The sequence below is a fragment of the Nicotiana tabacum genome, chromosome 22 (assembly GCF_000715075.1).
Source record: "Nicotiana tabacum cultivar K326 chromosome 22, ASM71507v2, whole genome shotgun sequence".
NCBI classification, from domain to species: domain Eukaryota; kingdom Viridiplantae; phylum Streptophyta; class Magnoliopsida; order Solanales; family Solanaceae; genus Nicotiana; species Nicotiana tabacum.
The window spans coordinates 77,833,204-77,859,989 of NC_134101.1; the positions used below are offsets into that span (position 1 = coordinate 77,833,204).

At 38.4% G+C, this 26,786-nt stretch overlaps 3 protein-coding genes across 6 annotated transcripts; 2 read left to right on the top strand and 1 right to left on the bottom strand.

Moving 5' to 3' along the window:
• Nucleotides 1–5,763: 5,763 nt before the first annotated feature.
• On the top strand, nucleotides 5,764–10,182 carry LOC107828388 (protein JOKA2). The gene is made up of 7 exons (XM_016655675.2): nucleotides 5,764–6,038; nucleotides 7,010–8,250; nucleotides 8,331–8,454; nucleotides 8,552–8,803; nucleotides 8,936–9,085; nucleotides 9,173–9,697; nucleotides 9,816–10,182. Exons 1-7 carry the CDS (start codon nucleotides 6,015–6,017, stop codon nucleotides 9,909–9,911), a joined length of 2,412 nt encoding a protein of 803 aa, XP_016511161.1. The 5' UTR covers nucleotides 5,764–6,014; the 3' UTR covers nucleotides 9,912–10,182.
• Nucleotides 10,183–10,530: 348 nt separating this feature from the next.
• On the bottom strand, nucleotides 10,531–10,962 carry LOC107828392 (uncharacterized). The gene has a single exon (XM_016655681.2). It carries the CDS (start codon nucleotides 10,960–10,962, stop codon nucleotides 10,531–10,533), a length of 432 nt encoding a protein of 143 aa, XP_016511167.1.
• A 3,494-nt stretch (nucleotides 10,963–14,456) lies between these two features.
• On the top strand, nucleotides 14,457–17,273 carry LOC107828386 (protein DEHYDRATION-INDUCED 19 homolog 6). Of its 4 annotated transcripts, none has more exons than XM_016655672.2 (5): nucleotides 14,457–14,752; nucleotides 15,321–15,460; nucleotides 15,643–15,720; nucleotides 15,796–16,037; nucleotides 17,049–17,273. In XM_016655672.2, the coding sequence occupies exons 1-5, from the start codon at nucleotides 14,671–14,673 to the stop codon at nucleotides 17,146–17,148; spliced, it is 642 nt and encodes a 213-aa protein (XP_016511158.1). In that variant the 5' UTR covers nucleotides 14,457–14,670; the 3' UTR covers nucleotides 17,149–17,273. The 4 variants fall into 4 exon arrangements, with proteins under 4 accessions (XP_016511158.1, XP_016511157.1, XP_016511160.1 ...); XM_016655671.2 differs by having other exon boundaries at nucleotides 14,479–14,752; nucleotides 17,046–17,273; XM_016655674.2 differs by lacking the exon at nucleotides 14,457–14,752 and adding an exon at nucleotides 14,813–14,889 and having other exon boundaries at nucleotides 17,046–17,273.
• Nucleotides 17,274–26,786: the final 9,513 nt, after the last annotated feature.

Genomic DNA, 26,786 nt, shown 5'->3' on the forward strand with positions numbered 1-26,786 from the left:
CTCAAGATCTCAAACTTCCGAACGACAAATTGGTATCTCTGACGATATGATTATAGTCATTCAGAAGGAGGCAAAATCCTAAAGTTGAAGTTTTTAAGTCTACCAGTCTTTAGATTGAAGTTTTCAAAAGTTTGTCAAGTAATGAAGCCGAAGCTGTAAAATCCATCAAGTCTTCAAATAAGATGGCTCTTGATTTAAAGGCGCTTCTATGTCAAGGTATAGCGTTTTGGGCAAAGGCGCTCAAAGCTGAAAATCCTAAAGTGGCTGAATGCAAAGATAAAAGGTAAAATACAAAATATTACCTAAAACTATATTGAAGGAATTTGATTCTAAATTTTGGATATGTCTAGGATTATGAAGTCTTATTTTCGAAAAATCAAATTGTTCGTTAATTCGGCATTCTACACCAAGATATAATTTTGTTCGGTGAAGTTGCCCGAATTTAAAATTGTCAATGTATCAGAATCTAAAGTTGACTTTAAAATATTATCTAGGACGATTCTAAAAGTGTTCGATTATAATTTTTGGCTAAGTCTTAGATTTTTCAGTCTAGGTTCTAAGAAATCAAATGGTTCATTATTTCGACATTCCTAGACCAACATAAAAATTTACTAGTAAAGTTGCTTAAATCTAAAACTGTCAACGTGTGGAATCTAAAGTTGATTTTAAAATATTATCTGGAATGATTATGAAGGTGTCTAATTCTAAATTTTGAATATATCTTGGATTTTGAAGTCTAGTATCCGAGAAATCAAACGACTCATAACTTTGACGTTCCTACATTGAGATATAAATTTCCTACCACGAAAAAGTAAAGCTAATGAACAATATTATGTTCAAAAGAAGAAAATAGGAAAATATAAATTAAAATCTAGAGAACTTCGAGACATGAACCGCAATGACATTTAAAATAATTTCAAAGCCTACTATATAGACGTTAATATACCAGGATAAGAAAGTAACTGTTGGTATTGAACCGCCAAACAAAAAGAAACATCAATGAGAACGTGCAATATAAAGCAAAACATATAGAGTTTTCACCTCTAACTAGAATATCCGCTAGTCAATCAAATTCAAGGAAAAAAAGGCAAATAAAATACTTTCTATAGGTTAATCTAAATACAATTTGTAATTGACTAAGTCTTGAAGGGTAGTCTCTAAGAGTTGTTTCGTTTTCTCCACGTCAGCCAAGTTATCAGCAGTTGCCAAGGAAACATCAGAACATCTATGGAACTCCTCTTTAGTAGATGAAATTCTGGATTCAATATCTTTAACTTCGTTTTTGGTAGCATCTGAAAGAGCTCTTAACTTCTTTAAATTTTTTTAGCTTCTTTAAGAGATTGACTGTTGTCAGACAGTTCTTCGACATTCATTTTTTTTAGTCAAGGAAAGATCAAGATGTTTCTTGAATTTTAAGGATGACTCTGATTTTTCAACTTCCACAACCTTATCCGAAAGAGTATATCATGCCTGATCATATAAAGCGACAAGCTCAAAGAAAGACTTCAATATGTTCTTCAAAGGGTAAATATCCATACCTTTTTTTATCCATCTCTTCGAGATTCACTCAGACCACATATTCAAGAGAAGAAGCACGGTATGTAGTAAGGCCAGAGAGTTTAGTATGAATTTTGGTCCATGCATCCAAGATCAAATTCTTGCGGAGAGTCAAGACAACCTTTCTTCTATCAAAGATAGACATTGTTGGTGCTGGTCATTTATAAAAATTCTTGTGGAGGGTCAAGACAACCTTTTAATAATTACCTCTTTAATGGCCGTTAAAGTCCTTGAACCACTGCCCATGCTATTAGTAATTTTAACTACACCCAAATTAGTATCCCCCTGTTTGTTTGAATATGGCTTCACCCGCTTGAAGTTTTAGTCTCCATGACAGCTACCACTCTCCTTTTGGGATAATCGTTTGTTGGAAGTAGGGACAATGGAACCTAATGAAAAGGAACCTTTATTAACTCGATGATCCTAAGCAAGCATCTTCTCCTTTTGAACTTCTTTATATGGAGGTCCCTTGACTTTGTATAGTACAACCACATTAGATTTTAAAGTAGTGTGCTTATTTTCCTTGTTGTGATCTTGAGTTATGTCCTCGGGGTAATAAAGTTTGGCCCAGTATTGTCTACTAAAGTTTTTAGATTATCCTCAAGAAACTTTTCATGCGCTTTCTCCCATAAAGACGTATAACTTGTGGAGAAAAGCTTATTTACAGAAGCTTCTATTGGGAAAAAGTCGCCCTCGATATAGATCGATACAATGTGTAAATACGCCAAAATCTGAGTCATTCATCCAAAGAGGCACTGCAGATCTTAATCTCCAAATAACCAAGGATGTTTTGATAAAATCCAAACTGACGGCCAAACTAATACGAACTTTATAGCTCGATAATGAAGGAGTTATCATACCTGAAAGAGAGGTAGTTAAAACCAAGCTCATGAAGCAGTTTGACTCCAACTCCAACGCGATCTTGTTGTCCATATAAAAATAAAGATGCGGCTCAATCAACATGATTGGGGTCCATATAATAATATTTTTTTGCATCAATCTTGTCAAAATACCTCGCCGCGCCCTCTCTTGAGTACACCACTATCAACAGAATAGATGGACCTTTGGGAAGTGCGTAGTGGCTTTTGAAGTAATAGACAAGCCAACTGTAAACGTAATGGATAGGAAAATAAAATTTGATTTGATCAAGATGTGAAGAACATGAAATATTATCAAACCATTGTAAATGCTTGCCAAAACAGGAACTGCAAGATTAAATTTCCGTCTAATTGCCATCATGCTTGCCATTTTAAAAATATTTGGACAAGTGAAGCTTTCTGCCTTATGGGAAAATACGAAACTGCACATCCAACATGATAAGAAAGTTGTGAGATATATGTCATTTTTCTTTTCATACCTTACCCCCAACTTGAAAAACATCGTTTCTTCATCACTGGACTATCTAGTTATCTTGAGTATAGCTTTATTGAGATTATGTGTCGATTTTAACTGTGCAATTTTTTTTCCTTCCTTTGTGAGTCATGTCCACATCTTAAAGAATTTTTGCACCAAAATTTTACCCACTTTCTCAAGAAAACCTTTTGGTTAACACTTAACACATGTAATTTCCTTAAGACGGTGAAATGTGGCAAAGAAGTATTCGCAAGACCGAGAAATGAATATCAGTTTCTTTCGTCTTTAGTGTCTTCGTCTTGGGGCACCAAGCTTCGCAAAATGCTTGCAAAATATTTGAATTTCGATCGTAAGTGAAAAGTGAGGCATAAATGACATCATAAATTATTGTTTTACTCAAGGCTTATTGGCTTTTATCAAGTATGTCTTCAGTCCATTCTCAGTACCCTGAAATATAATGATACTCGCCCTCGATTGTTACAATAATTTTTCAACGTATTTCTCCTTGAATTATGCGATGCCCTAAGCCTGAAAAGGTGCTAGTAATGTTTACATGATGGACTAGCGCTTGGAGGGACCATGTCTTAGATGATCGACTGGAACTTGATTTGTGCTCCAAAGTCCAATTTTCTACGTGAAGCATATTCCTCAAGAAAGGCCACGAGCTCACATATTGTCCGGCTTGTGAAGTATGAATCAAAAGCTTGGTTTGTTTTATGCTATCTTTAGTCTCAACTATGAGGTATCTAGGTTTGGAGGAAGAGGAGGTGTAGTATTTGAAATTTACCATCTCTTCAAGCTGCAAAGGATAAAAGAAGTCATAGTGTCCAAATCAAGAACGTAGGAATGATTACGGAGATTTTAACGGATAAGCTTGTTACCATTCTTAAGGCGAGGATGAGTTGCAATCCCTTTGCGCCTAAAATTATTCCACCTATGTTTTAGGCAAGAATGAGTTGCCATCCCTTTGTGCCCTAAGATTATTCTAGTGATTTTAGGGTGAGGATAAGTTGTCATCCCTTTGCACCCTAAGATTATTTGACCAATTTTACGGCGAAAATGAGTTGTTATCCCTTGCATCCTACGATCACATTCTTTATGCAAAGGAATGTATTAACATACAAGGGAAAGTCAACTCCCCTAACCACTAAAGATATCATTGGACGTTTAATTCAAGTCCTAAACATTCTTATTTGACGAGGCCTAAAGCATTTAGTCATTATCAACTTTTGACATACAAGAATTACATTGCGCCGATCATTACTAATCTTAACGAGCATCAAGACAATACTTCAAGCGGTCCTAAAAAGTTTAGACACTTCCGCTAGTCTTGAAATATGAGCATTTATAGACGGCAAAATTTTATTGGATTTAAATTCATAAAATTTATATGAACTATATTTTAAATTTAAGTATGTTAGTTCAAATAAATATTATGAGCTAATATAATTGGATTAATAAGTCCAATACATATGGATTAAATAAATAAGTCTAAATACATTAGGCTAGTCCATTTAATTAAGCTACAAATGATGAGCCCACTTTGTTAAGCCCAAAATGTTATCTTTTTAGAGGCCTAGTTTGATGATACGTGTCAAATGACATGGCACGCCAAGTCAAATGGAAGAGCCAATAAGATCATTGTCAAAATGACAAGGCATGTCATGTCAAATAAATAAAAAATTGCGCAACATATACAAATGACATGTTCTAACCAATCAAATAATGTTATCACTGCTTCAATATGTTCTAACCTTTCCAAGTTGGTTCCTAAAAAATATATTTAGGTCATACAAGGACTGAAATACTATTGCGAGTAATGTGAATACAACTTTGTCGGGACTTCTAAAGCAAATTAAAACTCATATATCAAAATTATAATAATGATTCAAAGACTTAAACCACACAAGGTTCCTTTTTTTTATTGACTTAAACCACATAATATTTTTACTACTTGCTGGGAATGCTTCTTTATTTTTTCTTTAGCTGAGGATCTATCAGATACGATCTTTCTGTCCTCTAACGGTAGGGGTAAGACTAGGTACATCCTACAATCCTTAAATCCACTTATGGAAATCCACTGAGTTATTGTTGTTGATCAACGCTTAGCATTTTCATGAACTTCTGTCTTTTTAAAATTTTATTTTACAATGTACACACAATGATTAATATAACATTTGTGCTAATTTTTAAAATTAAATACATACTAATTTGAATACATGCATGACGTGCGTATCCTGAAACTAGTAAGATATTAAACTGGTAAAACACATTATTTAACTTGATCTTAGCAAAAGTTAAATATAAGGGAAAGAGAGAAAACTTATAGCGCTTTTATTATGGAAGGAAATATTTTTTTTTAAGAAAACAACGATTTGTTTTACTTGAGAAGATGGATCATTTGTTCCGTGTTCGATTAAGTATAAAAATATGTGATATATATTTAACGCAGATTAAAGCAACTGATATGGAATATGAATTAAAAGTGAGAACGAAAATTCATGTTTTCCTTCTTGGTAAAAAATTATTATTATTAGAGAAAATGATATTAATACTAAGCATGTCCTTGAATTAGATTAAACTGACCACATAATTATGAGTAAAAATTTCCCGAATATAATTATTAAAAGATTTTTTTTATCGGATGTCCCCGAAGAGACAATTATTAAAAGTTCAAGTTATAATTTTCGACTGAAGAACTCGATAATCTTGTATCTCAAATTCTCAATGACTCTTTGAATTTTAAAAATAATTTGAATTTAAATTATGATCTCTAATTAATCAATCAGTAGTCCCCTATTCTTTGGAACCAAGCAATGAAATTTAAACAAAACAAAAGAAAAAACATAAAACAGAGCCCAAACTATAAATGCGCTAAAAAAACACTATAAATAAATGCGATATACATGACATGACAAAAGATTGACACCCTTGGGTTTAGGGAGTCTCTTCCTCTGCTTCTATTTCACCGATTATATCGCTCCATTTTGTTGAATTTTAACTCTAGGGTTAGGGTTTTTAATTCTTATCGTAATCCTATAGATATATACTGGTTTTGTGTATAAACGTTTGTGCGGCTTACCCCGAACGCTAGCTCTACCCCAATGGAGTCTTCTATCGTGATCAAGGTTTGATCTTTTTGTCTATTCATTTGTTTTGGTTTATTGGACCTTTTCTATTCCTGCATGTATAATTCGTATTTGTTCAGTTTGTTTTTGTTACGTTGATATGTGGTAATACCAAAATCAAGCAATTGTTTTGCAGTGTAAAGATATTTCTTTTACTGCATGATGTAGAGAATATTAGAGGTTTCAATGCGGTGATCGTTAAACTGTAAATAAATGCTTTAGAGTGTTCTGGTTTGTGGATTTTTCTTTTTTTTTTCCTTCTCGTTGACGATTTGATATTCATATATGATTTAAGCACTAATTATTAGGTTATGTTTCACTTTACGGATTAGGAGTTCGAGATTCGTGAGCTGCTCCAACTAGTTTTGAATTGCGAAGTAGTCGATTAATTTATTGTTAAAAATTGCTCTCATATGTTTTTTTGCCGGATATTCTAGCTTTTCCTATTAGAGACTCTTATATGTTCTTATTGTATCTAGCCGGATATGCTCTTATATGCCTTCTAGGATCTTTTAGCCCTATAGAGATTCTTATGCCAGTAGAAAATATAGATTTCATTTTTATTTTTATTTTGTAAAATGTTGGCTTGAGTGAACATGGTCTGTGAAGATTCATATAGCTGACCCAACTTGTTTCGGACTGAGGCGTAGTTGTTGTTATACTCTAGCTTTTCCTATGATCCTTGTGACCTTCAGGGCGTTCCGCATGCTATGCAATCTTGTCTATGTATAAACACTTGTATGAATATATGTCGGTTTCTGTTTTCATGATAACATTAGACTCCTTGACATTGGTTTAACTCTTGAAACAAATGTCTGTTGAGGAGGAGAGCTAGCAGAGGTTCTGTTTGTGCTTTTTTGGTTAATTTTCTTATGTTCCATTGATTATGTTTCGACTCATTTAGTGTAGCCTCCTATGGATGATTTTTGGTCGGTACTAATGGGTTTCTGCTGGCTCTGGATACTTTATAGGTGAATTATGGAAAGACACTTAGACGATTCAATGCCTGTGTTGCTGATGATAAACATGGCCTTAATATGGATGGATTGAGAGACAAGATCTTTCAACTTTTCAACTTTGCTCCAAATACTAAACTCACACTGACATACATTGATGAGGACGGTGATGTTGTAACGCTCGTTGATGATGAAGATCTGCAGGATATCACGAGGCAGAACCTGAATCCCCTGCGAATATGTGTGAGATTGAACACTAAAAAGATTATCAGATCTTCAGATGCATCTAGTGGAAATTCTACCACCCTGAGATCCCCAGTGGTCCAGCCTACATTTCCGAACATAAATTCAAGTGTTTCTGATCTTCTCAAATCTTTGCCAGAATCAAAAAGCGGAAAAATCTTAAAGCACTCTGCAGACATGGCGACTAAAGCTTCATCAGCTGCCCGAGAAATTGCTGAGCTTTCCAAATCTCTCTCGGCGATCGGCTTATCCTACCTAAAGCAGGCTTCGGGATCTCAGCCTGCCTCAGAAACTGGCTCACAGGGTCCAGCATCTGGAATCAATACGGGTGTGACAGTGACAAAAGACTTAATTGGCTGTGTTGTAGATGAAACAACCTCACAAGCATTTACTAGTGTTAAAAGTGGAGAGCCGTCCCTCAAAAAGGAAGAGCCATCCCCTGCAGAGAATGCTGAGGAGGCAATCTTTAAATTTGCAAGCCAACCCAAAAATCATACTGAATCTACAGATGCCTCAAAACTGAGATCTTCCCAACCATATCGGAGTGAAACTCAATGTGAATCGTTATCCAAAAATCCTAAGCCTAACACATGTCTGGTTGATGGTAAGAAGGAACAAAGTAAGAAATTTGGTGATTCCCATCTTGTCGGAAAGGCCCTTGGTAGTTCGTATTCTAGTTCCTCACCCACAAGCCTAGAAAAGGCAGCTGATAAACAGCCAGGTGGCTCTGCAAGTTCCAATTTTGCAAAAATACTCTGGGACTCTTGTAGTTTGGGTTGCAATGGTAGTTCATCCGAGATTCTTTCTAATGGTTTTAGATCTCCAAGTTCATATCTCATGACTGGGGTGCCTGTGGCAAAAGACACTGTGCTGCCTCAATACTCTCCTTTTGAGATACCATTTAAAAAGAGCCATAATCACAGTGATGGGGCAGCAACAATTTTTCATAGAGGTGTTCGTTGTGATGGTTGTGGGGTTCATCCTATAACTGGCCCTAGGTTCAAATCTAAAGTGTAAGATGTTTAGCTTTTGTATTTGTAGTATTTGACTTGTCGACATTAAATGACTCATCAAATCTTCCGTGTTCATGCAGAAAGGAGGACTATGATCTCTGCAGCATATGCTTTGCACAAATGGGAAATGATGCTGATTACATCAGAATGGATCATCCTGTTACTTACCAGCATCCCTTAGCTTTCAAGGGTTTATATGATCCTGTATAAGGAGTTCATCATTTTTTTCTTTCTTTCAATTTTCTATGTGTATTCTCTCTCTCTGTTTTATTAACTCTGTCAACTCTTTTTCTGTCTGTAGAATGGGTGGATGCGCTCCCCTACCGTTCCACAAGTATCTCAAGGCTGTGGGTTGAAATCAGGTCGACCTAAGCTGGACAGCTGCTTCATAGAGGATGTCAGTGTACTTGATGGCAGTATCATGGCTCCTTCGGCTCCATTTATCAAGATCTGGAGAATGAGGAACAATGGTAATATTGTCTGGCCAAAAGGAACAAAACTTGTTTGGATTGGGGGAGATAGATTATGTGATGCATGCTCTGTTGAGTTACAGGTAAGAATTTACACGCAAGTATTTGCTTTTTGTGATTCCCCATTGTTGACCATCCACATTCTGGTCCTGTTAACAGTTTATTAATTTATATATCTGGAAAGATGTGAGGATACTGTGTCCCTTGAACTGCAGATTACTTCGGATGGCTTGGCGGTTAACCAGGAGCTCGATGTGGCAGTTGTTTTTACTGCTTCTGAGCTTCCTGGTAAGTACATCTCCTACTGGAGGATGGCCTCACCTTCAGGGCAATTCTTTGGTCAGCGTGTATGGGTGCTTATCCAGGTGAGAATTGTTTGCTTGCAACACTATTCCTTGATGATAAGAGTTAGCTTCTATGCTGATTTGAATGGTTATAATTCACTCATGCAGGTTGATCCCTCAGTGAACCTTCGAAAAAAGGAGTTTGATGAATCCTCTCAGTACTTGAACTTGAATTTCCCTCCAGCCAGCAGTGGCGTAGATGGACCTGAACTCTCAAACCCAACCATGGAGTTGGTTGAGCCAGTGGTTGCTGGAAACCCAAATAAGGAGCAGGAGGAATCCAAGCCAAGCATTAATGATAGCTTGTTAACTGTTGTTGGTGACAAGTCGAGCGTCTCTCCTTCAGCACCTGGTTCATCAATTTCATATCCCATTGATTTATCTGAGGCAGCACCAGCTGTTACTTCTGCTACACCACCCTCTGTTACTGAGATGCAGGCATCTTCACAGGATGTTAGAGGAAACAGTGACGTTGAGGCGACCCTCCTCAAGGAACTGGAGGAGATGGGTTTCAAACAGGTAGACTTAAACAAAGAAATCTTGAGGATGAACGAGTATGACTTGGAACATGCAGTTGATGATCTTTGCGGTGTTGCCGACTGGGATCCTATCCTTGACGAGCTGGAGGAGATGGTAGGTTAATGTAGAGGTCATTGAAAATGCAGTTGACATTGAAATCTGTACATTCCTTTTCCACATATCCTGCTTAAAAGCATGGACCAACTTCTGGCTATGTATTTTGTGAATGCAGGGTTTCCACAACAAAGAGATGAACAGGAAGCTACTTAAGAAGAATAATGGAAGCATCAAGCGTGTTGTGATGGATCTTATTGCTGGAGAAAATTAGGAGCAAGTCGGCACTACATGTGCAATATGTGATGCTTACAATAGACTGTTATAAATAAATTGGAAGTGGGGTGTTCATCAGTCGGTTTGTACAACTTTGAAAGATTTTGGTTTGGTATTTTCGATTTTCAGTTTTAAAAATGTTATACCAATACATTTGAGACTCACTTTTAGGTTTCGATTTGTGCAGTCCCGTAACTTCGGTATTACTCTTTGAGGTTATATTCTATCAACCGGACTGTTAGTCCTGAATCATGAAGCTATATTTCTCATTTCTATCTTGCAACTTCCTCTATTACCTCTTCACTTAAAAAACATCCAAACAAATAATAGCTTACTAATCTCTTTAGTAGGACTGCTTCTCTTGAGTAGTAGTACGATCATTGTTAGTAGCTTGACTATTTATTTGTGGAGAAATGGATGCCTTGATATAGTGAATCCCTATGACCACTATTTCTCTTCCTTCCATTATCTTTAAAACATTGTTGTACATGGGATTTGCAACCAAAAATTAAATTTCTGAGACGTGAAAACCAGAGGTGGTGAAAGACAGATGTCATGTCTAGTTACAGAAGTGAATCTACATATTATTAGGAAAGCTACAGTCATGAGAACGTGTTTTAAAAAAAAAAAAGACCCTCATCTTTTGGTAGTTCAGCTTCATTAAATCTCCTCGATGACATGTTGAACAAGTCTCTTAAGCTTTTTTCACCCTCGTGCTTCTTACCAATATTCCAGTTTAGCTCATCCAATGCAGAAAGTGGATGGTCTAGCATTAGCTCCATCTCTAACTTTTTGGATACATTTACAAGCTCATAAGAATCCCAAAGGGATTGCTTAAAATCCCAGCTACCTGCACCATAAATTTTCCTGGTAGACACTTTGCTCATAGCTTCAAGCTTGAATCTTGATGGCTTGCTCTTGAAATTATGGCAGTGAGGGTCGAATTCGACGGCGGTCCTAAGGCTGCTAGAGTGACCATGCCATGCTTGTGCCACAGCCTTGAGGATTTCAAGGTCTTGTTCCTCTTGAATTTCCTGCTTTTGCTTCATTGTCCGTCTTAAGTCAGTATTGTATGGGCCATGCTTTTATTAAAAATCACGTTGAGGATCTTAGGCATTTGGCTTGAGTTCGTGAAGACCAAATCCGATAAAGGATAGTTTTTTCAAGTTGTTGGAAATTCTTATACCAAGTAAAGCTAGATGTAGAGAAAAAAACCCTTTGAAACCAATTTAGTTTTATCTTCTAATGAGAGAACTAGAAAGGTAAAGCTTGAGCTCAAGTGTAAAACTTAGAGATACAATGTGCATACGCCTCATTTCTGGTCCTTCTAGTTGGTGTTTTCCATTACGTTATGTCAATTTTCAATATATATACAGTACAAAATTGTCCACAGGGACCTGACCCTTTTAGAGTAAGAGGATAGCAATTATCTTCTCATCTTTAGACTAAGATAAGAGGATACAAATAGTACAAAATTGTACACATGCACATGATATTTCAACCTCTCTATTTTTGGAACGAGAACGAGAACGTATGTGATTTCATCATGATTGGCCACAATACAACAAATTACAGGATCCCCACTCCTTCCCCAACCTTCAGGGCACAAAAAGTAAGAAAATGAGTGGTGTGTCTGGCTATGAGGATGCAGTAGGGTCGTGCATAATTAGATAAATACCGAATTATCGTACTGAAATCAAAAAATTTGGTATTTGGTATTCGATATTTTGGTATTCGATATGGTATTTGGTTTAAGTTTTAAAAAATATTGGTATTAGGTATGGTATTTGATATTTTAAAATGAAATACCGATACCGTACCGAAATATATATTATATTGCACAATACACATATTATTAATTATAACATAAATATAAAAATCTAAAATTTTACTTTTCTTTATTCTCTAAGTTCATCAATTAACTCTAAGCAAGTAACATGACATTTCTAATGATCAAAATTATTCTTTTATGTACAATTTTCTCTTTCTAGGTTGATATTTGTTAGTTTTGGACAAAATTTTTGTCAACAAATATTTCTAGTTTTGTACTTTTGAGTACTTTAATTTTGAATATTACAGTCTATGATTATATGCACTAGTTAGTATTCAAACCGAATAAACCGAAATTGATGATTATATGCACTAGTTAGTATTCAAACCGAATAAACCGAAATTGAAAGGAGAAAAATATAACCATACCGAATTTAATTAGGTACGGTATTGATATTGCATTTTAAAAAATCGAATACCGAAATACCAAACTGAAATGTTTATATATCGTATCGTACCGACCGACGAACTCCCTATGATACAGAGCTGGTAAATAAACAGGTTGAATGAAATTTGAACGGATTAAAACAGATCTAATTAATGAACATTTAACGCGGGTTGAAACATTATTGACGTGTATAATTGGATGTGTGTTGTATTGTGATCTTCGAGTTACAACTAATTTGATGGATCATTTTAAATTCAATTGTTAGATCAAATCAACAAATAAAATGTATATACCAACTCGTTCAAACTTGAGCTGAGTGGACGGTTACTTGAAAAGTGAGCTACTTTTGTCACCCTGCTTGGGTGTTATGTGCCTTTGCACCGTCCTAGGCTATAAAGTAATATTTCTCCGACGTTTTATATCAGACTCATGCCTTTATTAGTAGTAACACATTTGCCTTCTTTTTATTGCCGAAGTCCGAAGTGATGGTGCACTGTACGAATTCTTTTTGCATATTTTTCGATTATCGGTTTGCCAACGGAAAATTTGATTTTGTAGTTTATTATAAATATTATTTTAGTTGATCCTTTTTACAAGAGTTATTATAAGATCATTTTTTTTTACCACGCTCCGAATTGAATAGAAGTCTCTTAAGTTGATAATTTAATGAGACGCCCCACAAACACATGAAATAACGTCACCTACAAAGCGACGATATCGCCAAAATCAGAAGCATTTTGTCATTTCCATCAGTATTCATGCTTACTTTACTAGTATATCTCCTTTTTACCCAAAACACCAATTCTATTTTCGAAAGATGTTCGGAACTTGAAATTCTCTATTGAGTAATTTGAATTGCAAAAGAACTACTAGTAATATTTTCCCGAAAACAATTATTTGGTACATTAAGTTGCTCTAGAAAGAGAACCCATAAAACTACTTACAAAAAACAATGTTGGGCGACCGACTGTTCGGTGATAGTGATAGTCCCTCCTCTTCTCCCTTCAACAAAATTTTATAGATTTTGTTTGCTCTAAACAAAATTCTTTTAAAGCATTTTAACAAATAAAGGTGTCCATTCGAATTTAAATTGATTAGTTTTTACTCAGGTGAAAACCTTTAAAGATTCTTTAAGATTTTAGTAATAAGTTTTTTTAAAAAGAAATAAATTAAAAAACGACTAGTGGCAAAATTATATCTTAATATATATACATTAATTTAAAAAAAAAAAAACTACACTATTTTCCAATACAACTACAACTTGAGTGCCTTTTTTATAAACAAAACAATTACTCCCTTTATTCCATTTTATAGGATACTACATAAGGACTTGTTTGGATGATTGTTACCTATTGTATTGTATCGTATTGTTACTTTAAATATAATGTTTGTTTTGATTGTTGCTTAAATTTTATTGTATCGAATCGTTAAATCAATCGTTACGTAACGACAAAAGGTGCCACTTATGGAACGCCGGATTTGATGTGATAGCATCATTTCCTTACTTTTTCCTTTCATCTTGCCCTTCCTTATTATTAAATAATCATATTTTATCATTTATCCTACTTTTTATATAATAATTCTACTCTGTATCCTATTTTTTTTCTTTGTAATGTTGCAAGTTTGTTCTTCATATTGTTGGTGCATGACATCATGAAACCGACAAATGATACAATATATCCAAACATTATATTCATCAAATAATACAATACAATACGATACATTATGAAACGACATGTAACAACAATCCAAATAAGTGGTAAGTACTATTGTATAATCAACTGAAAACAAATACTAACAACTTTTTATACTCGCTCTATTTTATGACACACTTTCCTTATTAATGTGTTCGAAAAAGAATGACATATTTATATATTTAGAAATATTTAACTTTAAACTTTTTATTGTATCGACTTTACTCTTAATGAGAAGTTTTTATAATCACAAAATATTACGGTGCCACAAAACTTTTGTCTCTTAAGCTTCACATATTTTTTTAAAATTTTTTTTCTTAAATTTTAATCAATTCAAACAAATACTTTATCTAAATTCAAAAACTAATCAATTTTAATGTATCAAGTCAAACAAACGGAGCAGAATACTTAACCAGAGAGGAAACTGCCATTTCCAGGGAATTTTTCAGTGAAAAGAAAGAACTTTATTTTACTATAGCTATAGGGTCACATGTCAATAGCTCTATTATCCAGCTTTTGAGTGTCAGAAAAGTTTCCCACTGTCCTTCCTATGTTAACTTTCCAGCACTAAATTACAAATCAGTACAACACAACATCCCATCAACTTAAAAGTTATTGTTGTTAGTAGAAGCTAGGAACATCATCAGCAACCACTCACTACTTTCTTCCTTTTCTTAAATCTTAAAACCTCTTTCTCAAGATTTTGTTTGTTGGGTTTTAGGTACCATCTGAAGATTCTATATAAACCAAATTGTTCTTTCCTTGTTTTGCTTGTACAACAACAACAAGCTGACCATATTCTTTTTTACTGTCCAATAAATATTGAGATAGAAAAGAAGTGGACAATGGATGTGGACTTTTGGAGTTCAAGCGTAAACTCAACCAAGAATATTTCTGCTGTCCAATCTACTTATTTAATCAATTCTGGTAAATATCAATTGCATCACATGCTTTTGTCTTGTGGAAGTACTGTTCTTGCACTGTTACTGCTCTTTTATTTTTCTACCTCAAATAAATGTTGTGGTAGGCATTTAGGTCTCTGTCCCAGGGAGTTTAAATGCTGAGTGAGGCTTTTGACACTTCTATGTTACTCCCTTAGGATACTTTCTTTATTGCTATCTTTATTATTTGGGGGGGGGGTGTATCTTTATTATTTTGGGGTACGGGGGAAAAAATTGGAGTGACTGAGGTTAGGATGTGAAAGTTTGTTTAGGAAATTGGAAGTTTGGAAGATGCTTGAACCTTTGGCTTTCATTTTCTATCAATTTGGTAGTATCTCCATGGGTAGGGGTGAAAACTTGGATGACAGAATAAGTCAAGATTTACAAGGAGGGATCATATGCTACTCCCTTGGGGAAAGATTAAGACTTGAAACATATAACCTTGGGGATAAAGACATGCTATTCCACTTATTTATACTAGACTAGATTGGTGATGATGTGTTTTATTTCCTAAACTTCAAACCTTATGATTCTTTGTTTTGGAAATTAAACAGATTCTCAATTGAATGTGGACAATGAAGGAGGAGAAGATGTTAGGACTTGGTTCCCTTGCCCTTTCTGTTATGTGGAAATTGAAGTGCCAATGCTTTGCTGCCATTTGCAAGATGAGCATTGTTTTGACTTAAAAAACGCGGTAATGTCAAGTGATGCTTCCTTACATTACATCCTTTTAACATACTCTATATTTTTCTTATGTTATATGCAAAATGAAGTGTAAGACTGCACTACTATACGTGAAACTTTTCAATCTTTTCTATGCATTTGTACTGGAGATCTGTATGAATTGATCAATCTACTTGACGTTTCTAATTCCAGGTCTGTCCCATATGTGCTGCAAGTTTGGGAAAAGATCCTATTGTACATTTTTCTGTACAACATGCACAGTCAGTTAAGGTAAACATATTTGACCTTTGAAATATATAGTTTTGGCTATAAAGAATCTATAAGCGATCCCTACCTCATTTCCAGAGAAGGAGAAAATACCTAAAATCTGGCTACAGGGATAATGCCACGGCTATGATTGGGAAGGATCTTCAAGATATAGCTTCGTATTTTGAGACAAATTCAGGGGTTGGTCGGTACAAAGGGCACGAACCTGCTCCCGATCCACTTCTATTGCCATTTCTCTGCAATGTGCCTCCTACTCATACCGAAAGCAGGCGGCAAGACAAGTCTTCTGTTTGTGACACTGCTACTACTGAAATAGAAAGGTACTAGTCTAATGAACTTTCTTTTGATATACATGCATATAAGTTATTTATTCATTCGTTCTCTTTTTTTACATGGAAGTTTCCTCATAAAACAAAATGGAATAAATGCTAAACCTGAAATTTAATATACCTGAGTAAGTGTGAAATTTCAGTCTGTACCTTTTTCAATTTTTGTATTCCTTGTCACTATAACCAACTTTAAAATCCACCTATAGAGTAGTCTCGCCTTTCTCAACCCAAAGCGAAGCTATATATCCTATTAAGTTTTTCTGTTCAGCTATTGCTTTTGGTGATTCATCAGCTAAAAAACTGGGGCTTCCTCTCTTTGCTAGTGGTGAGTTCGTTTGTTGTACATATGTATAGAATTCTCTCTCGGCATTTTAGGATAAGAATCAGAATTTAGGGCAATCTCTGTTTGCTCGCCTAGATGAATAATGATTCCAATATTTAGGGCCAAATTTTGTGTATGCATTGACACTGGACAGTTAATGCAAGTAGAATATGTTGCTACCATCTTCTTATGAACAAAACTATAGCTGTTCCGTAAATTGCCTATTTTGAACAGTTGGAGACATACTCTTTAGAACGCTGAGGTACTAACGAGTGTCAACAGCTGTGGTTGTACTTGTCTTTAATATTTCTTTTTATCCCCTTTATCATCTCTAACCTGCAACACTCTCACCAAACGGAAATTTCTTTTCGCATTGACGGTGTAAGGATTATATAGACAATCAGGGAGATAACTTAGAACTATGTTTTGCCTGGACTCTCTGAGAACGTCGTTGGATGCATGTCGGATCCTTCAAAAGTAGTATATTTTTGGAGGATGGCGGCATGATTTTGGAGAGTCCGCCACAATATGGAGTTAGAATACATTATTAGTAAGCAACACGCTATTACATATTAATTAACATTGATGGTGTACTGTCAATACTTAAATAAAAATGGTTATAAAGGAAGTGGTGCTAAGTTAACAGTAGAATGACAGAAATCTGTTCTCTTGTGCAGCAGGAAGCTGCTCGTATCTGATCCAGCACTGGAAGAGGATTTTGAAGAGAAGAGGCAGAGAGCTGCATTCCTTCAAGAGCTGATTGCGTCAACTATCTTCTAGGAAATCATCCAATTTTTTGAAAAGAATCCCATTCAGACTTTACTAGCAAAACAGTAATGTAATACAATATTATAACTGATGTACGGCCAAAAATACATATATTTAACCATTATTGTCTTGCATTCTAATATTTTTTAATCATCTTTTGAGTATTAATTATATTGTTTTACGTTTAATATTATATTTTAACTGTGTAGTAATAAAACAGTGTGAAGATAAAGAGATTTAGAACAAAATTGATAAAACTCTAAAGAAAAAGAAAGGAAATAAATCAATTAAAAAGAGGGAGATTGGGTTTTGTCCCCCAAGTGTAGGACAATGAAAAGGGGAAATACAATTTGAAATGAAGGACTTTGAACGTGAAAACGGAAAAAACGTACTGCTTCTAGCGCTAAGGCCAGCGAGTTGCGCTGCCTGGACGTTCAAAACGTCAACTTGTCCTATTTCGTCTAGGACTTGATTATTTCGGCCCTATACACTCCTAACTTGTATAAAAGGGGTCCTAAACCTATTTTGGAGGAGAGAGAACGTTTTTGAGGGGACAAACTTTTGACCTAGGGAGAGCACAGAATCGCCGTGGAGGCCGAGTTTTATATTTTCTTCCGCCAAACTTAGTAATTTTTATGTTTCTTTGTATGATTTGTTATTTTGCTACCATGTCTATGTGGAGCTAAACTTCACGTTCTAGGGTTGTGGTTCTTTCATGACTATTGTTATTCGGATATTGATTTTGCTTTTTTGATTTATCATATTGGTTTATTTATTCAATCTTGCGCTTAATTATTTAATTGCTTGATCACCAATTGAATACTATCTACGAATCTAGAATTGAACTGAAAAGTGAGAATTCTAGATTGCACATAGGATTGAGTAGACCAAGTTCTTGAACCTGGGCATCGGGGAACGGATTCGCGGTTAGGATAGACATATACCTAATTGCCTTGCTTGGTTGATGTACAAGAATTATAAATGCGTTCTTGTTAGTTCTAATTTCATAGACATATAGGCATTAGGTTAGCTTGAATAGGCGAGTAAGGACTCGACAGATTCTTATGAGCTACATTAACCATGTCAACCAATGAGCTAGATAAATTAGTTAGTTATTTTAATTGAAGAATACAATAGGAATATTAGATAGCCCATAACCCTAGATCGTTTTCATTACATTAATAACATAAAAATATAATATTCCTTTGTTCAGAGTTCATTAGTTATTTTCTTTTTAGTTTAATTACTTTAGCATCACTACTTTTAGGTTTAATTCTTGTTTAGATAATTAGGATAGTCTAATTTAGTTAATAGTTAATCACAAGTTCTCTCGTGGGTTCGACATCCGACTTTTAGTCACTTTATTACTTGACGATCGCGTATACTTGCATGTGCGTTTGGCCGCAACAATAACGTCTCAAAGTAATTATATGTCTAGATAGGAACTTTAGAGTTGAAGTATGTTGTTGTATTTCATTTGTTTTTGAGGACCAACTTATTTATTGTTACAGCATATATCTTTCCTTCACTTAAGCCCGTATTTTGATTTTGGTATGTGTTTACCCTCAAAATCGGATAATAATTAAATTTGTAAGTGGTTTTAAGGATACGCAGATTAATTTGACACAAAGTGATAAATTTAGTTGCTATTGAATAAACAAAGATAAAATAAATTCAAACCACACGAGTTGGATAGTTTCAGCCTTAATGAAATAGCCACTCTTGAACCGAGCTCACCAAGACCGGTATAAATGAAAACGAACAAGAGCCGGAGACAAAGAAAATAATAATATAATTGCTTTTTAGTGCGTGTTACAATATATTTTCATGAATTATCAGACCCCCTTTATATAGTAGGAGAATCCTATTTTAGGTACAACTCTATAAAAGGTAAAAAATCTTCTATTAACTAATTGCCGGTTCCTTATCGATACTTGCCGAGATCCCCGCCGTAATATTCGGCCAGTCACAGATACTTCGGCCTCCTGTTGTCTATGCTGGACTGTCTGACAATATCCTTCGAAGTCGTTCGAGGGTAGGACCGATTCCGGGACCATGACCTCAATATTCTCAAAGGCAGGCGTCATACCCCCGGGTTTTGGCCCGATGGGACTTTAGCTCGATTTCAATCCCTTGTTGCCATGTCTCGAGCCTGGCTTATTTTGTCGGAGGCTAGGATGCACCATGAGATCAATTTCACCCGTATAAAGATAGTCCCCTCGTTTCTCGGAGAGTAAATGATGAGAAACAATATGAGCTTCCGATTCTTATTTCGATACACGGTGACAGAAATGACAAAACAACCGAAACGTCTCGTCAGTCAAGTCATAATGGCATTAAATGCATGTCAGCCGTCGGTCGGTCGTCCCTGAATGCGGAACGCCGTTGAACCATTATAAATACCCCTTCCTTTGTTCATTTTAACTTTACATCCAAACCTTCTACCCTCGTACCTTTAAGATTTCAATACTATTTAGCACTTTTACTCCGGTTATTCGAGGTCCTTTACAAAGATTTTACCCATCTTCATCTCAAGCCAACAAGTATAATCCTTTAACTTCCTTTCTTTCTCCACCTTTCTCAGACTTTTCTCCATTTCTTTAAAGAAATGGCAAAGACTTCCAAAACTGTTCCCCAGAAAGAAACTCCTTCTATTTCGCAGCCGACTACTGAGGCCGAGGAGACTATTTCACGCACCGCCGTTGATGAACCAGTACCTGAACCCCCTTTGAAAATGTTCATCCCCAGGGGATGCTCGGTCAACGTCGATTTCGAAAAGCCTTCCTTCGTACAAGGCCGGTGTGAGGAGGTCTCGAGATACATCTGCTCGATCATCGAAGAGATCCTCTCTATGGTCCGAAAAGACTGCAAATGGGACAATAAGGACATAGTGGTCCCCGACCCTGATGAAGTCATTACTACCCATATCGAGGGATACCTAAGTGTTTACACTTATCCCTTTATACTGGGCCTGATGGATCCGGTCATTTTGGATTTTTGCAGAAGGTACAATGTGTGCCTTGGCCAGATTTACCCATCGCTCTGGAGGATCATGATCCTCCTCCGGTTTATTGTGAACAAAATCGATGGGTGCTTGTTCACTATCGACCATCTTCTTAGCTTATACAGTTCCCGAATCTTCCGGGAGGGAGGGGGGGGGGGACTGATAAAGCTTGTGCTTCAGGCCAGTAAAGCCCCATTCTCAAGTATTGATGAGGACCGGGATCGGGGCTGGGAAGGCTGTTTTGTTCGAGTGAGGACTTCAGACTTAATCTCGGCTGAGTGCAGGCTATTTCCTGAGAAGTGGAATACCTCACGTAAGTAAGATTTACTTTCGAATGTCAATTTTATACTTACTTCTCTTTTTATTATTGGTGCTTTGTGGTGGTTCAACCGTCGCTCGGGTCCCAAATAATATCCCTCAACTCAAGGAGTAGGTCGAGAGTATCGTATCACAGATGCCCTATTCCGAGCGTTCATGGCGTAAGCTCTCGAAGAGTCGTTGGGAGGCCCGTTCCCATGGTGAGACTTCTTTCCCGAGTAGGTAGTATTAGGATACCTCTTTTAACATTAATCCCTTACTCCCTTTACTTCTTTTCGCAGGTTTATCTAAGGATGTCGAGCTGAGGCCTCCAAGTGGTGGCGAGGACTTACCTACCGAGTCCCTTGTTCTGAGACAGGCCGAAGAGAAGAAAAGGAAGAGAGCTTCGAGTTCCCTGAGCTCGGAGAAAAAGAAAACAAGGAGAAGGCTAGTGTGAAAGTCAATAGAAAACACCAACGCCCAAGCACCAGCTTCAGATTCGCTTTATCGGCTGAGGGACGAATCCGAAGAAGAAGAACCTTTTGTTATGGTGGCCCGCGATCCGTTGCAGCTCGAAGAGCAGGGGCCCCTGAACCAGAGATTCGTGAGGCGGTTCTGCCTCAAGCCAGGGAGGTCGATGATGAGATCGGGGTCGAGGCTTCCCGGTATGCGGGTAGTGCCCCGATGGAGGCACTCGGTGTGATAGACATCACCGAGTCACCCTCGTTCACTGAGTCCATGTTCAACGAGGCCCAAACGGTGAAAGAGCACCCCAACAAGGGGGCCCATGGAGTGAAAGACCCCCTCCGCTGCTTTTTTGATGGCGTGGATTCCACCGCCACGGAAGACGTCACCGGATTAGGTGACATACCGAGGAAGAGTCCGTCCTCGGGGCAGGTGTGCCTAACTCGAGCCCAAAACTGATCAACTGATTCCCTGCCCCGAGTGTGGATCTTGATCGGAAGCGGTCTATCATCATCACCGTTTCGGAGGATGCCCGGGTCCTTTCCACCCCCGTAGGGGTGGCCAGTTACCTTCGGTGTCTGATGACCGAAGAAGACCAAGCCAAAATGAACGAGGTAGATGCGCCCTGTCGGTTCAACGAAGCACAACAGGCGCTGAACCGGGTAACTTTGGATAACTCTCGATGACTTCAATTTCTTTTCTTATACTTGAACTAATTCATGGATAATCCTAACATTTTTCTTCGTATTTGTAGGCTTCGGTACTTCACCAAGAAACTTTCCTCCGGTATCGAGATGAGCTGAACCAACTCGAAGCTGAAGTTAGAGAGCTTACTGAGAAGAGAGACACATACAAACTTCTCAGCGAGCAGCGTGAAGGAGAGGCTAATAGCCTTCGAGCTGAGTTGGAAGCGACTCAGAAAGAACATGCCGACCTGGTTGAACAGGTAAAATTTTTTGAAGTTAGTGACGATGAGCTAGACATAGTGACTAACGGTCGGAACCCGCAGGTCCAACAGAAGATTGATCGAATCGACCAACTCCGAGCCAAGATGGATGCAGTCAAGGTCGAGGCCGAAGAGTGGAGAGGCAGAATGGACCGCCTGGCCTCGGAAAAGGAGACAACCCGGGCGCAGTTGACCTCGGCGGAGGCCCAGCTTCGAGCGACGAGGGAGAAGATTGAGGCATGGTCCCAAAAGATTGAGGAGCTCCAGTCTCAGCTAAGCTCGGCTATTTCCGATCGAGAGACCCTTGCCAAGGAGCTTAAAGCATCCAAGTCGGTGGTTGAAGTGACCAAAGCTGATGCCGACGAGATGGTGGCCCAGTATAAGGCCGATGCCGAGGCAGCCCAGGACCGGCTGAAAGATATCGTCAAATATGGGAAGTGGCAGTCACGAAGGGAGGCCCTCGAGGAAGTTTATGCTTTGGGTTTTGATTTGTCGGCCGAGGTCAAAACTTCTAAGGGGCTTAAAGCAGAGGCCAAGAAACTGGTGTATCCCGAGGACGAAGAAGACTCCGAGGGTTCGGACGAATTTGGGGGCGGAGAAGACTCTAATAGTCCCGGTGACGAGGCAGGCTCTGGTAAAGACCAGGCCATTTAAGTGCCTTGTATATTTTTCTTTGTTTTTGTACTTTTGTACTTTTTGTCAAGGCCGTTTTGCCTTTGTAAAAATCTTTTCACATATATATATATAAGGCTTTTTCCCTTCGACAGCTTTTTAAGCTCATTTTCTTTCTCTTTTTTCTTTATGATTGCAAAGATATCGAATGCCTTAGCACGTAATAATTAGGTCTTGTTCGGAGGTTCGAATAGGCCTTGCTCTCGATATTATTTTGTTTAAGACTCGTGGGGGCTCGGTATGACTGAAAGCTTTCCCCAAAGTACTTAAAATGTTTTAGATTATAATTTGTCGATAGTAGCCTTTTGAACCGATTTAGAAATTTTGAAGGCCTTGTTTTTTATTATGGGTCTCGGACATCTCCAAGCTATTTTAATACGGCCGTAGCCTTTCTAGTTTGGGTGTTGCCCAGTGGACTTGTTACCCCGAGTCATCCGGGCTTCACCGAGATAACCGTTCCCGAATGAGGGTGGCCGTAGCCTTTAAAGTTCGGGCACTGCCAAATAAGCTTTGTGCCCCCGGACTTTATTATCCCGGGCTGTCTGAACCTGCCTTGGGCAGCAGTCCCCGAGTGAGGTGGCCCTTGGGCTCGATGTCTTTGGGGGATCAAATGTAAGAAAGAAAAATCTTCAAGGGGCAAAATATTTATCCGCAAGGTAGAAACTTTCTTTCAATTTTGTGCGTAATATACAAAGTTACACATGTGTTGTTCAAGCTTTGTGTCCGAGCTCGGGTGGTCTATGTGGGCATGTTTCATTTGACGTTTGGACCTTAGAGTAAATCCTATCGATCGAGCCTAGACTATCCGAGCACAAAGTTCCTTTCCTTGCCAAAATCATTTTTCAAGGGTGATGCCCCCCTAATGTTCGAGGTCGTTCATAGAGAAGCCTCGAATACTGTTGACAACCGGTCTTCGATTCTAAGTCTGCACGATCCACTGTTGCCTCATTAAGAACCTTGCCGAAAAATCCATTTGGGACAAAACAGGTTCAAGGAAAAAGGAGTGCAATGCGTGTTTTCAGGCCTAAAATATTGTATCGTTCTTTGACGGGTACTTGCAAGCATTAGTCCAAAATGTAGATAAATAAAAGAGGAAAATGAGGTCGTACCTTAGCAGTAATATCGTTTCAAGTGAGTTACGTTCCAGTTGTTTGGTAGTCGTTCACCATTCATTGCTCCGAGTTTGTATGACCCTTTTATGGTGATCTCGATAATTTGATACGGACCTTCCCAGTTCGGTCCCAGCTTTTCTTCGTTCAGGTTCCGGGTGTTTAATGTGACTTCCTCAACACTAAGTCCCCGACATTGAACTGTCGAAGGTTGGCTCTTCGATTGTAATACCTCTCGATCCGTTATTTTTGGGCGGCCATTCGTACGAGGGCAAGTTCACGCCTTTCATCTAACAGTTTCAGGCTCATATTCATGGCCTCATTATTTTATTATTCGGTTGTATATCAGAACCTGAGACTCGATTCTCTAACTTTGACCGGTATTAGAGCTTCGGCGCTGTAAACTAACGAGGCCCCGGTACTGAACTTCGAGGTCGTATGGTATGCTCATAGGACTTCGGGCAAGATTTCTTTCCATTTTCCTTTGGCGTCGGTCAATCTATATCTGAGGTTCTGGATTATGGTTTTGTTTGTGGACTTCGCTTACCCGTTCCCACTAGGGTGATAGGGTGTTGATAGGATCCTTTTGATCTTATGATCTTCGAGGAACTTGCTTACTTTGCTGCCGATGAACTGTTTTCTGTTGTCGCATACGATCTCGGCCGGCATCCCGAACCTGCATATTATATGGTCCCAAATGAAATCGATGACTTCCTTCTCCCTGACTTTCTCATACACCTGGGCTTCTACCCATTTAGAAAAATAGTCAGTCATAAATAATATAAATTGAGTCTTACCAGGTGCCCATGGGAGGGGGCCGACGATGTCCATCCCCCATTTCATGAACGGCCAGGATGACAAGACCGAATGTACCAACTCCCCGAGCTGATGAATCATCGGAGCATGCCTTTGATATCCATCGCATTTTCGTATGAACTCCTTCGTGTCCTTTTCCATGTCGACCCAATAGTAACCAGCTCTGATTATTTTCTGAATTAATGATTCGACGCCCGAATGATTTCCGCAGGTGCCTTCGTGGATTTTCCTCAGAACATACTCTGTGTCTCCTGGTCCTAGACATATTGCGAGTGGGCCATCGAACGTTCTCTGGAATAGGGTGTCGTCTTCAGACAAGCTGAATCGGGCTGCCTTCGTACGCAGAGTGCTCGATTCCTTAGGATCCGAGGGCAGTTTTCCGGTTTTCAGATACTCTATATATTTGTTTTTCCAATCCCAAGACAGACTTGTTGAGTTTATCTCGGCGTGACCCTCTTCCACTACCGATCTCATCAGTTGTATGACCGCCCCCGAGTTAAACTCATCGTCGTCGACCGACGATCCCAAGTTAGCGAGATCATCGGCCTCGCTGTTTTGATCCCGAGGTACATATTGTAGAGTCCACTCCTTGAACCGATGTAACGTTACCTGTAGTTTATCCAGGTATCTTTGCATTCGTTCCTCTCTGACTTTGAATGTCCCATAAACTTGGTTCACCACAAGGAGGGAGTCGCACTTAGCTTCGATCACCTTTGCCCCCAAGCTTTTGGCCAGTTCGAGACCTGCAATCATGGCCTCATACTCGGCTTCATTGTTAGTTAATTTTACAGTCCAAATAGATTGTCTAACTACATTACCTATTGATGGCTTCAATACAATGCCGAGTCCGGACCCTTTCGTGTTCGAGGCGCCGTCCATAAAGAGGGTCCAGATTTCTGAAGAAGTCCCCGAGTTCAACAACAACTCTCTTTTGACCTCGGGTACTAGGGCCGACGTAAAGTCGGCCACAAAGTCTGGCCAAAATTTGAGACTTAATGACTGTCTGAGGCCGATATTTGATATCGTACCCACTGATCTCTATGACCCATTTGGCCAACCGTCCCGAGAGCTTGGGTTTATGTCATAGCATTCCTCAATAGGTAAGTAGTTACGATACATATGGGGTGACATTGAAAGTACGATTTTAGCTTCCTAGAGGCGCTTAGCAAAGCGAGCGCCAGTTTTTCCAGGTGAGGGTACCTAGTTTCGGCCTCGCCTAGAGTCCTGCTAACATAGTAAATTGGGAATTGTGTACCTTTCTCTTCCCGGACCAGGACTCCACTTGCCGCTATCTCCGATACTGCCAAGTATAGGTACAACTGTTCGTCTGTCTTCGGCGTGTGAAGCAGCGGTGGGCTCGATAGATATCTCTTGAGCTCCTCCAAAGCTCGTTGGCACTCCGGGGTCCATGAGAAGTTATTATTTTTCTTCAACAGTGAGAAGAATCGGTGGCTTTTGTCGGATGACCTCGAAATAAATCGTTCCAAGGTAGCTATGCGTCCGGTTAATCTTTGTACGACCTTCACATTGTCCACAACAGTGATATCTTCGATGACCTTGATCTTATCGGGGTTGATCTCGATTCCCTGGTTGGATACCATGAATCCGAGGAATTTACCGGACCCGCACTAAAAAGAAATTATATTATTATTTTCTTTGTCTCCAACTCTTGTTCTTTTTCATCTATACCGGTCTTGGTGAGCTCGGTTCGAGAGTGGCTATTTCATTAAGGCAGAAACTATCCAACTCGTGTGGTTTGAATTTATTTTGTCTTTGTTTATTCAATAGCAACTCAATTTATCGCTTTGTGTCAAATTAATTCGCGTATCCTTAAAACCACTTACAAATTTAATTGTTATCCGATTTTGAGGGTAAACAGTTTGGCGCCCACCGTGGGACTAAGGATAATAGCGGAAATTTGATACGAATTCCCGTAACGTACCTTATTTTACACTTGTTCTTTGAAGTATTTTTGATTCCAGGTTAAAATCGAAATGTCAAACCCCCCAGTCCGCCACTCTAAACATGGATACGGCGTCCGGCCACCATGGCGATAACAACAATGTAGCACCTGGTAACGAGGTGCCCCCAATCGATCTCAGCGGATTTCCGATCGCAGACCCTATCGACGTCAGTTTGCTTGTGACCATCAATACAAATTTGCCTACCGATCCCGAGAACAGCGTGTGTAGGGAAGTCCGATCAATTGCCCAGAATACGCACAGCGGTGAAAACGATGGGATAAATTTGCGGGTGATCTTCGAAATGTTGCAGGCTCAATAGGCAATGATAGCCCAGTTGCAGAACCAAAGCCGAGAGCCGAGCAGGGTTGAGCCCGAGC